This window comes from Alligator sinensis, unplaced genomic scaffold (assembly GCF_000455745.1).
Source record: "Alligator sinensis unplaced genomic scaffold, ASM45574v1 scaffold457_1, whole genome shotgun sequence".
NCBI classification, from domain to species: domain Eukaryota; kingdom Metazoa; phylum Chordata; order Crocodylia; family Alligatoridae; genus Alligator; species Alligator sinensis.
In genome coordinates, this window is record NW_005842840.1 from 1 (window position 1) to 15,115 (window position 15,115).

Below are 15,115 nucleotides of genomic sequence, written 5' to 3' on the forward strand. Positions count from 1 at the left end.
TGGTTTTCAGGAACCAATTGTGTCGTAAATCGGAGTACAGTAAGCTGTACAGTAAGCTGTTTATGAAGGATCCCACCACAGTAGCACTTTAAAAAGTGACCCAAATAATATGCGTTGTTAACATACTCTGGGGCTGTCCTACCCAGCAACCGAGGGCTGCATGCGTTTCAGCCTGCACCAGTGAGGACCACAGGCTACACGCTGCATGGATGCCCAGTGTAATGCCCACCAGCATAATGGAGCCACATGGACATGCCCTTCCACCCATAGCTGTACAGCCCTGGCCTCACCTGGAGCACCCCGCAGTGCGCCATGCATATTGCATCAACCCCTGGGGTGGGGGCAGAATGCAGACACCAGAGGATGAAGGGCAGCAGGGAGACTCAGGCTGCTGTTGAAGCTAGGTGGGAGCCCAGGGCCACAACCTAACCCCGTGTGGGCTACAAGCGGCCCCCGGGCTACCAGTTGGACAGCCCTGACGTACTCAAATGTTTTTTTAAGTTCAGTGAGTCACGCTCAGAAGGGACCTTAGAAAGTCATCTAAACCCAACCCACTTGGTCAAGGTAGGATTATCCCCATCTAAACTATCCTGGACAAGTGTTTGTCTAACCTGAATTTAAAAATTCCTAGTGATGGAGATTTTGCCAGTGCTGACCACAGCCCCTTCTCTCCCTCCACTCCCCCCAAATCTCCTTTGTTGCGATTTATGCCTAACACTTGCTGTTCTGTCCTCCCTGAACAAAAGACAACTGATCGCCAACCTCTTCTCACATTTCTGGCCCTTCTGAACCAATCCAACGCTCCATGGGTCCCTATTCGGGTGCTGTCCCCAAAGCACGCACTAGATTCCATCCTCTAAGCCATTAATGAAGATATCGACCTGTACCCGATCCAAGATGGCTTCTGGGGATATGCCACTTCATACTTACAATTCCCAGAACCATCAAATTTAAAATGAATTAAAATCAACCTGCTTTGCTTTTCCCTATTCCAAAGAACCGGCTGCACACCTAAAATGGCAGTTTCTTGCCCCCTGTCTCAGCCAGAATTTCACAGAAGGGATTATCCTGCACTCAAGACCTTGTATTACTAACACTTGCTTATCTTACCAAACATACTAGAGAGCACTTAACCGTCCATGGTAAAGTAATTCCATGATTAAAACTGTTGCAGATGTCAAGCAGGTGAACAAAGCTCTTCCTAGAGTTTCACTGGCCTTTTTGTGGTTGGTCCGATTATTCGTGTTGACCAAAATTTGCGACGTGCATTCCCCGTCATCAGCAAGGACCTAGGGCAGGTGATTAACCTGCTTTCCTACCTGATGCCAGGAGTTTGCCAGGTCCACAGCAAATCATTTAGAAGGTGCTGTTTTATGGAAGTCCTGAGGAAAGGGCTTCAAAGCAAAAAGAGAAAGCATAAACCTCTCACAGCCCTGTTACCCAATTAAAGGATTTAATTAACGGGTATCCAATGTTTCTGCTCAAATAAGATGCAGGTACCTGCAACCTACTATTTGAGTGTCTGCTTCTCAGAAGGCAACTAACCCAGGCCTAACAGATCCTGTGCAGGGTCGGGGAGGGAAAAACAGAGCTGCCAAGGTACATAGCAAGCCTTCAAGCCAGTGTTGTTCACTTTAATAATTAATGAGAAGACGCAAAACAGTACGGAGGAAACAAAGCTTTGGCAGCACATAACAGTTATTTCCCCACTGTCTTTCAAGGACACCTCTGTAATGAAACACAATGGAAATCCTCACTGCGAACTGCAGAGGAAGGTGACTTCTTATGTGAAAAGGAGCTGGGGGTAGGATTATTTTACGGAACTAGGCTTCATTTTCCAAACCAAACCTGGCTTTTTCGACCCTTTTAGACAGACAAGGACCATGCATAAGAGGATATGCATGACTTCAGGGTCAGGCCAAACCGCAGCGATCAACAGGTGTTGAATCTGGTACGCTTTTCTCCCACATTCTTAAAGCTGCAATACTCAGGGGTTGATGAGCAGGGAGCAACTTCTGAATAAGCCACACAAGCATGTCTTCCTGGCAGCAAAGGACACAAGATGGATTCCTAGATAGTAACGGGCATGAGCATAGCCAAACGTCTGGAACCAACAGAGTTTCTACTTGGTGGAGAAAGTGATTCCAGGTATTCATTCATCCATTTCAATCTGCCTTTTATAGAAACAGCAAAACTAACACTAAACAGTACTCCAGGAAAGCCTGCTTATCTCCATCATACAGACTCTGTCATCCTATGGTGGAAAAAGGGGACAACTCACAAAATAAGCAGCATAATGAAACCTAATTTTAAATCTCTCTCATTGCTTTTCTGTGCAAGTTTACTTGAAAAGGTCAAAACTACGGCTTCAGTTACTCGAAACAAATAAATAAAATCCAAACACTAGTTTAGAAAAGGGAAAGATCTAGAAACTTAGGCATGCAATGAAATCTAGCTTCAATTTATTCAGACAGATGCTAAGTTTAACCAATTAGTAAAGCAGTCAGGACCTTCAGATGTGCAATTCCTACATGCCAGCATAGTTATTTAGATGGGCATGACTCATGAGCTGGCATCCAAAGCAGAAGCTTATAGTACTCTTTCTATTATAAAAGAGGGATGGGTCAAGGGGAAGGTTTCAGGGCAGTTTTCAGTAAAGCCTTGCCATTACACCAATCTGATGTAAGCAAGCAGTATCATGGCCTTCACGGTCTCCAGTGGAACAATTAACACACTTAAATGCATTCCTAAGCGTCCCTGCACAATTGAGGCCTGAGATATCAAAGCCTTCTCGCTGCCTTAACCGCAGTAACTGCCAGCTCACAACCCGCAATTACAACTGGCACAGAGCTGCCGCATACAACACTCCCTAAGAATCAGATCTTTTCTTTTTTTTAAGCTATATCGCATACGGTACGAAGAGTGAATTTCTCTGCTGGTGGAACACCACAGAAATTCATGGCATTCAAGTGGCAGAAGTTTTGCATGGGTTTTTCTTAGAGGAAAAGTTTACATATAGGAGAAGCACAGATTTTTCTATAAACCAAAATACAGATCTTCACCTTCAAAACCATGCAAACAGAGCAACCCAATCCTTTGTACCCATGCAGAGCAGAAAAATGCTCTTATCTTTCCAACAAAAGAATGCACTTCCAAAACTGGGCAACAAAAAAAAACCCTATCGCATCAAATGCCACAGAATAACAACATACGCTGGAACTGTTAAATCAATAAAACTTTAACACAACACTGAAAGTGGAAGGCCTTTTGTCCATATCACTTCATCGCACCAAGGTGAAAGTCCAGAAATGCAACCCACAGAGTTATTCTGTGTGTTGGATCTGACTGATCAGTGGAAAGTACAAAAGATGCCTCTTCCCCAGCTAAGTTGGGTAAGGTGCACTGCACACGTTTATTTAATCACCGACACGACACGCGATGAAGCTCCACAGGTCAGACCCGGGTCCCAACACAGAAAGAATGTGTGTTTCAGTAAGTTCTGGTCTTCCAGAACCATAAACCATTAAACATTGCAGCTCTATTAGTTTAACATAATCAAAGGAAACTTTGAGCAGGAAGCGTGCCCTTCATGTCATATGAATCACAAGGAAATCAGGCAAGTTCAGCTATCAAAGCCAAAGAGCAAGGCACGTTAACAGAAAGAAACACTGCAGCACAGCCCGTTTGGTACACAAATGACGATAAAAGTCGTAATACTTGAATAAGGCTCCAGTGCTACCCCCGCCTCACTCCTCCTCCCCCTGCAACAGATGAGTTTAGCACATTTCTAGGCTCTTAAAAACTTGACGCTATCTTTCTTTTCTCCTTCACCTAGGGCTGAGGAACAAGGAGGACACAGTATTTATCACAAACACCAAGAGTGGGGAAAAACCTGTGCTCAAACAGTCGAAGGTTGAGATGCTGAGGTGACAGCATTCACCTGTCAGACAGATGAATTGACCATTAAAAAAAAATAACTTGTAGCTGTTCCATCTGTGCTACTGTTTTGACAATGCTGTCTCTGGGATGAGCACTCTCTGCAAATATTCCTAGTACATTTTCTTCTCCAGCGCCCCGAATTCGGGATGCCCTATTATTCTCTAGCCTGTACAACGCTGCTCGTCTGTGCTGCCCATCTGGGAGTCTGAAAACAGAGCCACGCATGACAATACAAGCCTCTATAAGGGACATGGGAAAACCTGACTTCACGGCATGAAAAGAGCATGTTGTGTCAGGTCAGCACCTTCAAGTACGCGATGGAAGGAAAGAGGAGTGAAGCCAAGCAGTAAACTGGCTGGTGGTGATTTGTTTCCCCTTCTGATCCAGATTCAGAGCTGACTTTTAGGCAGTCTGTTCTAACACCAAAGGTGGGGAAGATGCGCGGGGTAGAAAACAAAAGCCTGGTGGGGTTTATCACTCTCCACCGTTCGGGGGAAAGCATAAGTGTCAAGGGAGCAGAGGTTTGTTTTCAGTCTTTGGTGGGGTTCTTTGGTTGGCAGGATTTATTTCTCCAATTCCCTCCAACTGCTGCAATTCGGGTAATGAAAAGAGACTCAGCTTTGGCAAGATTCGTCTCCTTAGCCATAAAAAATAAAAGAGAACATAATTAAGCTTACTGGAAACAAAGCTAATCAAAGCTTGAACAGTAACAAAGGGCAAGAGAAACATGTTCACTGTATCACATCCTACTCCTTGGCCAGGAGCCCAGAATTTTCATTACAACCATATCCCCCCCCCACCCTCCAAAAAAATTCACAATAGCATTAGCAAGCCCCTGCCCAGGATGCCTTGCTATGCAAACCAAATTTGTGGGAGGTCATCCTTTCATGAGGTCAAAAACCCAGCATGTGGAAAGTGTTAGGACTTTTATGTAGTAGAGGAGGTTCTTAAAACTACTACTGTTCTGCTCTGAAGTCTTGGAGCTTCACAGATCATTAAAGGTTTCTGAACCACTGAGAGAGAAGGGCAGAGTTAGCAAAATAAATCAAGAGTTCCTGTGGGATGCGCTAGCGCTTACTCAGAACCGGCTTTAGGCACAAAGCAGGTTCAGAATTAAACAACAGGGAGGACTTCTCAAGATGCAAGAGCTCAAAAAAAAGAGAGAGAGTTGTTTTATTACCTGGAATGTACTCTCCTTTTCTTTAAAGGTTAAGGTTTTAGATGCCCGGCGAGTAATAATTCAGGTCCTGTCATAGGAGCTGGAGGGGGGGCAGGAGCATGGAAAATGGGAGCAAAAAATCAAATGAAAACATTGTGTCCAGACAAAGAGAGTGATGGATCTCGCTGTGGCAAGAAGGCATTTGTCACCTACTTTGGGGTGAGAGTTTATATTTTATTCTCTGTCACAACCTCTCAGAAGTTGCAGAGGAGGAAGGCAGCAGGGAAAGGAGGGTTCCCTGTCAATCCTTGCCTTCATCAGACAGCTGAAAGAAATAAAGATTTCCCACCTTCAGCATCACCAGGTCTCACAGGTTCTTTTGGAGAGTCTCACCATCTCCGGTGGACCCAGCCTCTGACAAGAACCTCAAGTTCTATTATAAATTAATAATAAGAGCCCTCTTGATCGTAGGAGAGAACAAAGAGATTGCAAATGTGAATCCTAGGGGCTCAAAAGACTGATGCACATAAAAATTCACATGTTTAAAAATGAAGGATGTCCAAGCCAAGGTCATAACTTTCTTGGAGACCTGACTTGTGATTATTGAATATTTGGGGTTAGCAATAATCCAATCCTTTTTTTTTTTTTTTAACTGGGCCAACAGGCAGACATCCTGCTTTCCCCCCCTCCGCTACACAGCTGCATTATCTTGCCAGGAGGAAGGAACGTGTGCACTTCTGGAGACGGTGACCACAGATGCAGAACCAGAGCCAGCAGAGGGAGTCCTGGCTACTGGAAGCACAAAATACAAACTCACTGGCAATGCTGGGCCCAATCTGGCAAGGTGATCATTACTAAAGGGCTGCTCGTGCTCCTACTGATGTTAGTGGGGCAAATCCAATCTAATCTCCCACTGGCTTCAGTGGAAACGAGAACTAAACACCCTGCAGGATTCGTCTCTTCACCCTTCTTAGCAGCCTGCTGCAGTGAAAGGGGTGGATGTTGATGCAATGAAGTACGCTGCTCCCATGATCAATCATAGCCCACTTACTGCAACAAGACGCTGACTCCTATCGTACTCCTGAAGCAAGCACTTTCCTGGGAGGGAAAGCTGGAGAGAGGAGAACGGTGGGTTTCTGCAGGCTGCATTATACCAACACATCTATGGGGCTAAATGCCATCTTGGTGTTCTGGAAACTCAATCAACCACCCCAATTTCCCTCATACCACAGCCCACTCAAGCACAAAAAACCACTGCCCCATAACTCTCCACTCCCAATTTATTCCAAAAGCTACATAATTCCAGGGAGTTTTCCTTGGCTGGGGGAAAAAAAAAAAAGCCAGTAATCAAGCTCTGCTTTCGCTCTTTACAGCTGGTTTGAAACAAAAAGGACAAAATGAGTGCATCTGCCTACTAAAATTATTATTGTCTCGCTCTCGCAGCACAGTTATAGCAGCATATTACAGGAATATTTAGGACTGAATAATGTATTTGGGGGGCTGATTCTATGCCAAGAAAACACTGTGGATATGGTTCTTATGGAGCATCTGGGCTAGGAAGCAATGATTAAGGCCAATGATCTGTTGTAGAAGAAGAAAGTTAATTTCATGCCCGGTGTGGCGGGCAAGAAACATGAAAAGGTGGTTTACTTGCTGCCAAAATCTGATAATCCTTTTCTGGCATACGATCACTTGCCCCCAAATGTGCGCACTTCATCGAACCACGCGTTTTGAAAACTCGAGTGAGGCATGTCTGTGCAAGGGAACTGCAGGCTGCCTTCAGCTGCTAAGAGCTCCTAACTACTCCAAGGCTCTTGTCATCGTAGGATCCCAGACTGGTCAGAAGTCACAACAATGTATTTTCACTTCTGGAGCTTCAGGGCTGAAGGCAATCTCCTCCGCAGATCTGCACCCTGCGATTTAACACAGTCTAGCACAGAGACAGGCGAGATGAGATGCTGCATCTGAGTAATACTTTGGTGGCTCTTTTCTAATACGCTGGGCCAAATTCCCCTTTCATTTACATTATTACAGTCCTTTGGCCTCTTCTGTAAGCTATTCAGCACTGCTACTTAAACCTCATTATTTCAGACTGGCATAATGGTCAGGAAAATTTTGGAAGCTAGCACATTCCACATACATACAGAAGCAGCCAGGCCCAGCAAAAACTCCACCCTGTCACTGGTTCATTAACTTCCTGGTATATAAACTAAGGGTGGAACTTGCTCCAAACACAAAGCCAAAACCAAAACAGTTATAGCTAAGGCAGCTGCCACTTGAGCAAACAGTTTCAAAACAGCAATAATGCTGAAACAGTTGTCATTATGCTGAAATAACTGTGTGCATTTTATCAATAACCCAAGAGTGGGATGGGTTGCATGAACCTGAATCTGATGTTTTGAACACACCAAGCAAGGTGCATTGATGGTCTATGCACTCATGAACTTAGGTCAAGCCTTGCATTTTCCTCCCCCTGGTCCAGTCCACAAACCAACCCAAACTGCCGTTATTCCCACCAGCTATGCAGGAGGACAAATAAGGATAAGAAGTCTTAGATGACAACAACCCTTAGTGCTCGCTTTTAATGGCTGTGAGTTGAGGCAGACCGGTTCAGCTTATGACATGTTCTTCCTGTAAGTCACGAATCTTCTTGATATCTTCAATTTATTCTTCCAAGGGTCTCCTTCAGTCTAAAAGATAACTCCAATGCCTAAAAGAACAAGACTGTATTTTCCATACAGCAAGGCCCTCTGATGTTAATGGGTAAAAAAAACAAACATATAGCATGGGAGCATAGGCTAGGAACATGGACTGGTATAAGGGAAGAATACTCTAGTGCAAGGCTGTCCAACTGGCAGCCTGTGGGCTGCACATGGCCCAAGAGGGGTTCAATATGAGGACCTTAGAGACTCCTACCCAGTCACTGCTGCCCGTATTGTTCCCACTGCAACAGCAGCTGGGATCTTGGGGCTCCCTTTCTCTCTTTTGGCTTCCCACTGCATGGCTCTGCCCCAAGGCAGGGCGACAGGGGCAGCACAGCCCACTGCGGCAGGGCAGCCAGCAGCCCACAACACCAACGTAGCGCAGTGCAGTGAAGAAGCCCGTAGCCGGACAGCTGAAGGTCAGAAGTGTGGCGCAGCAGGGGGGAAACACATGACGTATAGCCTGGGGGGCTGCTGTCCCAGCTGATCCCCGAAGCACGCAGCACCAAGTGGTGAAACCTATGTATTAAGTGGCTCCCAGCCACTTCGAAGTTGCATAGCCCTGTTCTAGTGGGTAAAGTGTTTAGGGATTTTTCCTCCTCTGCCAGAGACAATTTTTGTGAACTCAGAAATGCACTTAGCCTATCTATGCCTCATTCCTCCTTCTGGTAAATGGGGCTAAGGACACTTCCCTCCTCACTAGGACAGCGTACATAAAGCGTGAATACAAAAACTGCAAGGCGCTCAGTTAAGATGCATTTTATAGTATTAGCATAGTGGTTTCATTCCTATTGTCACTTGAACTGAAACCGGGAGGTTTGGCAGACAGCATCTGTATTTCCCTTTAACAAGCCACCAAGATATTTTTCTAAAATACAAACTCCCACAGAACACTAAAAGGAGGGGCATCTCCAAGCACCACTTAGCTACTCAAAGTCTACATCACTGCCCTGACATCCAAAGTTTAAAACCGAGTCAAAGCTGCTGGGATGGGATGGATCACGTGGACCAGCTCCTTCATGAGGTTTTCCCCTCTCTTTTGAAAACAACCTCCAAGGTCTCAAGCAACCTTTGTTCCTGAAGTACGGGGGGGAAAAGCAAACCAAAATGAAGGGCTTGTCACTCCCACCCACCCTGGAAAAGGCGCCTGTCAGGTTCAATGCCACTCAACAGGGAAAGAGGAAGAAGTTGTGTAAATACCCAAGGAGACACCTACTTTATGTACCTGAGATTCACAGGACCCTCCAGTTGTCACTGGAGGACATGGCACAGTCTGACAGCTGCTACAAAAAAAGAAAAGCTAACACCTTTTCTCATCCGAGAGGGAAGATACTGAATCAAAAACGCTGTTGAGGAAGGAAAACATTCTGCTCAAGGAGAAGCTTGTTCCTACAGCACAGGTAGAGAACAAAAGCTCACGATTCAAAAAGAAATTAAACTACCCTAACAATAAAATGTTGTAGGATGGTGAATTACAACCAGGAGGTAAGGAAAATACAGCGCGTGTAATAGCATTAGCAGGAATCGCACAAGCACTGCTCTCTCTAAATTGTTGAGAAAGATTCAGACAATATTGCATCAATTTCCCAAATATTCTTGGCTTAGATCTCCCAGTATGTATTTTCTCCAACAAAGCAAAAATTGTGCTCGTTGGCTCTGTGACAGAGCGAGATGCAATTGGCTAATGGCTCTCTTTTTGTTGCAACAATATTTTACTTTTAACTACCTCTAAACCTGCAGAGAAAAATAAACAATGGTTTTCAATCTCATAAGTAAACTAGGAAACAGAATCAGTGTGCAAGTAATCAAGCTGATTTATTGTCTATGCTAAACAAAACTGCAGAGTCCAACTGGCACGGCGAACCCAGTTTCTATTTTTATTGTCTCTGGGTACTTCACCTAGGACGGTTTCTTCAGCGAGCAACTCAAAGAAACTGCCCTGACCCTGAGCTGTCAAAATTTCAAAATACCTTTAAAGCATTAATATGATGGAAAGTGCAGAGAGGAGTGAGTAAAAGCATGAGATGGACTTAAAAAAATACATCAAGGCATAAGAGCCAAATTCTGCTTTTTAATCTACATGCATCCACTGAACCCAAGGGGAGTGACACATCCACCTGTAAGGAAAGGCTTTGGCCCTATGAAAAGCTGCAACTGTCCTCAAACAAGTGACCATATACTGGTGGCACTGGGCCATGAAACTGAGCTTCGAGAACCATCTAATATAAAAGGCAGTGCTCAGAAAAAGGATTTAAAACAAGAAGTGATAAATGCCTTCAGGATATGTTATGTCACAACAGAAAAAAAAAATGATACTTTCCAGCTCGTAAAGAGAAAAAAGAGGACGTATGGGACATAAACCATGAAATAAGAACTGTGGCCAAAACCAAGCGCCTGTCCTGCCTACAGCCCAGGTTTAAAACCAGCACTTCTACTCAGCTCTGTTCCGAGATGTGAAATCAGGTTCAGAGGAGATAAACACCTTGTATTCACTGCGGGTAATCAAAAATTATAAGTCTTTTTTAAGACCGTTTCAAACCTTCCATTTGTTTTACTGGCCAATAAAATGGCGGAGTCTGCATTAGGTTTAACCATCATAAACGTCTGCCCATGTAAAGTCAAGCCCAATCACAGCAAATACACATTATTGAACACCGTCAATAGATAAATATCTGGCCTCTGTAAACAGCTCTTAGCTCAATACCACTTAAGTCTATTGTAATCTCCATTTGAGCTTGGCTTCTACAAGTGGAGCATTTCATAGAAGTGATCCTAGTGCACGGTGCAAAGTCAACCACTGCATGATTGGCCGACACGTATAGGAATACCTTGAGGACATGAGATACTAATATACTGAGATCCATTAACCGGCCAAGCTAGTCGCTCTGTTTGGGGGGAGCAGGGAGGGGAGAGGGAAAAAAACCCCGCGTACAAGCCAACATGTTTCCTACTGAACTTTGTTTGTTTGTTTGTTATGCAAACGAATCAACGGTTTCCCTTACGCAGGAAAAGCAACTAACTCTTCCCGCAGCCTGTTGTTCAAACTGGACTAAAGCCCAGTTGGAGATCTGCTATGAAAGCAGAAAAAAAAAGAAGAGTGTTAGGCCATCAGATTTAATAGACTGAAGCCTACTCTGTGTTTTAACAAGAATAAAACCCTCCCTCCTGTAATATCCATAGGATGGAAGCACTAGCAAGCGACGAGGAGAGCTGAAACCAAAAGAAGCGGTGGCTGTTTATATTGGCAGTCATTTCAAACTCTAATGGAAAATTTCAGCTCTGACTGCATCAGAGCTAAAAGAAGTTATTAGGGGAAAAGGTATGGCATTTAAACAAAAAAGAGCTTGCCTAGCTCATCTTTTGGAAATGCTCTGTGCTACAGCAGCAAAGGCAAGTCAGGAAATAATGTGGCAGGACCAACTGTATATTAATATCCCACCATCAGGGGAATATACCATCCAAACAAAATATATTTCCTGTGGGAAAGGAGGACAGTGAGTAATAATGCCCCTGCCACGTATACACAATTAAACTTCACTAGTGGTGAAAATAAGTTACAACACCATATTTTAATGTGAAAGAGCTGATGCAGGACTAAGTCATCACTTTATATTGAGGGAGTAAAAAAAAGCCCTCACCTAAGTAATTACTCCAGTCTTTTCATTAAAGGAAATTTGCTATTTGAACAAGTTATGGTAAGGAAGAATCATTGCCTTTAATTTACTTACAAGTGCGTTGCACAGATATTGGGCTGTTTGTTGACTTGCAAGCCTGCCTACAAAACTGACAGTACAGAGGACAAAAACTGAGCCAGCCTGTGTGTGTTAAGTGTGGTGACCTTTTTCCAAGCTGCCATTGCATTGCTGCAATACATTAGCACTGGATTTTTTTTTTTAAGAGTAGCTCAGGAAGCCAATACTGCTGATTATGTAACACTAGATTAAGCGCTCATGAGGCAAGAATAAGATTGCTTATCTAAACCCCCAACCTAAAATTAAATAAAACTTTATCCTAAAACTCGCTCTGCAGCTATTTTTGCTCCCAACTAACCAAACACAATATAGTTACTCTCAGCCATAAGTCTCAACAGCAATCAGTTTGGGTAGAAAAAGATTGCTGCCAGATAAGCCAATAGTTTGCCTAAAGACATGGATAATACATATTCAGTAGTTACGTGTACAAGTAACAGGACACATTGCAGGTGTTTTGATCTAAGGGAACAGACTATTTTCATGACTCTCATAAATGTTGTGGTTTCCAAAGACTAAGCACAAAGGCATCAGCCAGGAAGTAAAATGGGTAGATTAATTGCCGTCTGTCTTGTCCCTTCTAGCTGGCAAAGCTAAAGGGAAGATGTCAACTGAGCCTCAGTGGCCCGTGTGGACTAAACACTGTGCCCTCCACAAAGCCTAGCCATCCCCTCTTTACACCTTTCACTCAGCAACCATGCAAGGACTGTTGTGCTACAGCCTGGCAGGGGCAAGACGGGTCCCAATCATGGGGAAAAACAAGCTGCCTTCTGCAAAAGTCACACTCATTTAAGGATCTCGGTACACTTCCCAAAGGTAAGTTTCATTCACCTTTTAAAGCTGGCTAAGAGAAGCTACAAGAAGTTTAGGGCCTGACCCTGTGAGATAGCGAGCATTTCCACAACGTTTTAGTGGAGATTCTGCATCTTTCCAGGAAGCAACAGGCACCTTAGCACCACCCTGATGAAAATACATTGTCCTTGAGTGTCTTACCCATGGCCCCACATACTGGCAAAGACCAAAAAAAATTTTTTTTTAATAAAAATGACCCGTGTGCTTAATCTGACCATGTGTCCTACCTGACAGCATGACTCCATGTTCTCTCTCTCTCTCCCTCCTGTTCCAACCTAGGGATATTCTCAGTTTCCGGTAAACCAAATAGCAAAGTTGCCTAGCCTGTTTTTCAACTCCAGTGCTTTCCCAACAGGAAGAAGGATTCCAGAGTGTAACTCCCTTCTGCCTTTCTCTTTACCATTGGTATAGCCCCAGCAGTCAACTCCCTACTTTAGAAGGGCACAGGATGATATGCTTCCAGCCTGGCAGGCCTGAAAGTCTCTCTCTCAGGCCTCTCACTATGCAATTTCAGGTAACTTAATGCTATCATCTGGGAGATGCAGAGTGAAACAAAGGTTGGTAATAGGGGCTTACACATTCTCAAACAAAGCCTCTAACAAAAGTACCAGATACAGAAAATGTCCAGTTCAAGCCAAAGCAAAATGGACAAAAGTGCTTTCTCTGTGTCTGCAAACCTTAAGTAAAATTTTCCAGAGGCTCTAAGCCATTTAGGGCCTAAATACCATTTTCTAAGATGACTTAGACTTCAGTGACAAGTAAATGGGGTTTGAGGAGGTTGGGAGGGTTGCAAATTTTATACTGGGGGGGTAGAGAAAGAGTCAAAAACACTGCTACCAGGAGTCTTGGATTCCAGAACTGATGATTTCATTCTATCAGTGCATTAAACAGAAGTGAAAGGGAAAATATTCATGAGGAGGTGGGGGGAAAGATGAATAGAAGAAAGGAGAGAGAAATATGAAGTTAAATTACAAAAATGATATTAAACCAAATTTACATACAGACTCCTTCTCTAGGGTACCACAAGGTTAACATTTACTGATCCAGCTAAACCTCCATAAACTTGTTAGCTCGCCTTAATCAACTTCAGCATTCCCTTTCAGCAGGGGGCATGCTCAGATAAGAACTAGCTTTAGTTCCTGTGTCTCCTGCTCATAAAAGCTCGAGGAGAATGCTAAAGCTATTTATGCACACGCCCACTGGGAACCTCTCTCAGACATAATTGCTTTGAAATAAACTGGGAGAGAGAAGATCTAAATACACAGCTTTGATATACAGTAAATATGTTCTTTCATCAGGATCTTCTTTTCCTTGCTGCTTATTCATTTAGAAGAAACTGTCACAGCTGAAATGCACAAATTGGTAAATACAAGATTTCCTTTAAGAGGTGCATGATACATGCGCTGGGACAGGGGAAGAAATAAAGGCATCCCTCAAACAGACAGTTCTTCAGTGTGCTTGTGGGAAATGAAGCACAGTCAACACAGGCCTGAAGGTTCATTTCTTAACTCTCATCAATGCCGCTCTCTACTGCTCTGGCCAGTTAAGGGGGCCTTAAGGTTTCCACAAGTTCTCCGATCAAATCCCTTATTTGAATTATCCCTTGGAATAATTCAACTACAGAGTCTGTACAAAAACCAGAACGGGCATTAGCTGGAGGTCTCTCACTCTACAGGCAAATTGAATGCAGGCATCCACGAGGGGGTACATGACAGAGGAATGATACTAGGAAGGTTTGCCTTCAAATCCGTTTTGCAGACTTTAATGAGCAAAGATTTATGAAACTTTTCATACCAGACAAGGGATAACCTTTGCCCTCATCCTCCAAGACACGAGTGATACCGGCTCTGAAATACTAGGAGTTTGTAAGACCTGTAACCTTGTTTTCACTTTGGGCAGGTCACTTCAGGAATGGATCCAACTCTTTTTAAAATAGGTTTTGCAGAAGTCAGGTGTAGCTATCATAGTTGTCTTGCCCATATAACTCTCTATACCTCATGATGGTCTAGAGGCCTGGACTGGCAGAGACACTTTCAGGGTTAGTGGCATGTTATTTCATACTGGAAGGGAACAATAGCAAGCAAGGACTTTGGAGCCCTTTCTGATGAAAGAAAGATACAGCAGACCTAAATCTGCAGCTGTATGACTGGCAGTTGTCCTTGTTCCACTCCCAGGGAAAAACAGCAAACTCAGGGAGTCAAACATTAGCTAATATGGGCTTGATCGTGAACTCTTTACTCAGGCAGAACTTCTACTGAGAGTTTTGCCTGAATAAGGCATGCAAGGCCAAGCACTGAAAAAGCAGAAGGGAGACCTGTGGGCAAGAATAGGAAACACAGATTAAACAATCTGTCGTAGGTCAAAGGTTACTTGTAGATCAGTTACCACTAGGGGCTAAAACAGCCTGCTCAATACCATCTACATGCTACTTCAAATTGCTTGGACTTAATGCTTAATCTTCCCTGTACTAAAAGTTTAGGCCTAACACAATAAAAATATAATGCTTGAACAGTGATGGCCTGTCTCAAATTTCACATAGCTTGCAACTTCGCAGAACTTTGAGAGAGGACACAAGGTCTGTGAAATTCAAGTTCAAAAGCAAGTCAGACTGCACAGCACAGGAAAGCAGGGTCAGATGCATGCCCCCAGTTCTCCAGACTTCCATCTGTCTTTCCCTCTTTGCTCTAATTGTTCCTCTTTGGGAAAGCAGGAAT

At 43.9% G+C, this 15,115-nt stretch overlaps 1 protein-coding gene across 6 annotated transcripts in view; it reads right to left on the reverse strand.

Moving 5' to 3' along the window:
- Nucleotides 1-6: 6 nt before the first annotated feature.
- The window catches only part of RERE (arginine-glutamic acid dipeptide repeats), a 327,292-nt gene continuing 312,183 nt past the window's right edge, over nucleotides 7-15,115 (reverse strand). For 3 of the 6 annotated variants that reach the window (XM_025191600.1, XM_014525590.2, XM_025191599.1), the window contains one exon: nucleotides 7-4,576. In XM_025191600.1, the coding sequence (XP_025047385.1) occupies nucleotides 4,469-4,576 (108 nt within the window). In that variant the 3' untranslated portion in view covers nucleotides 7-4,468. The other 3 variants (XR_003091768.1, XM_025191603.1, XM_025191601.1) reach the window with 3 other exon arrangements.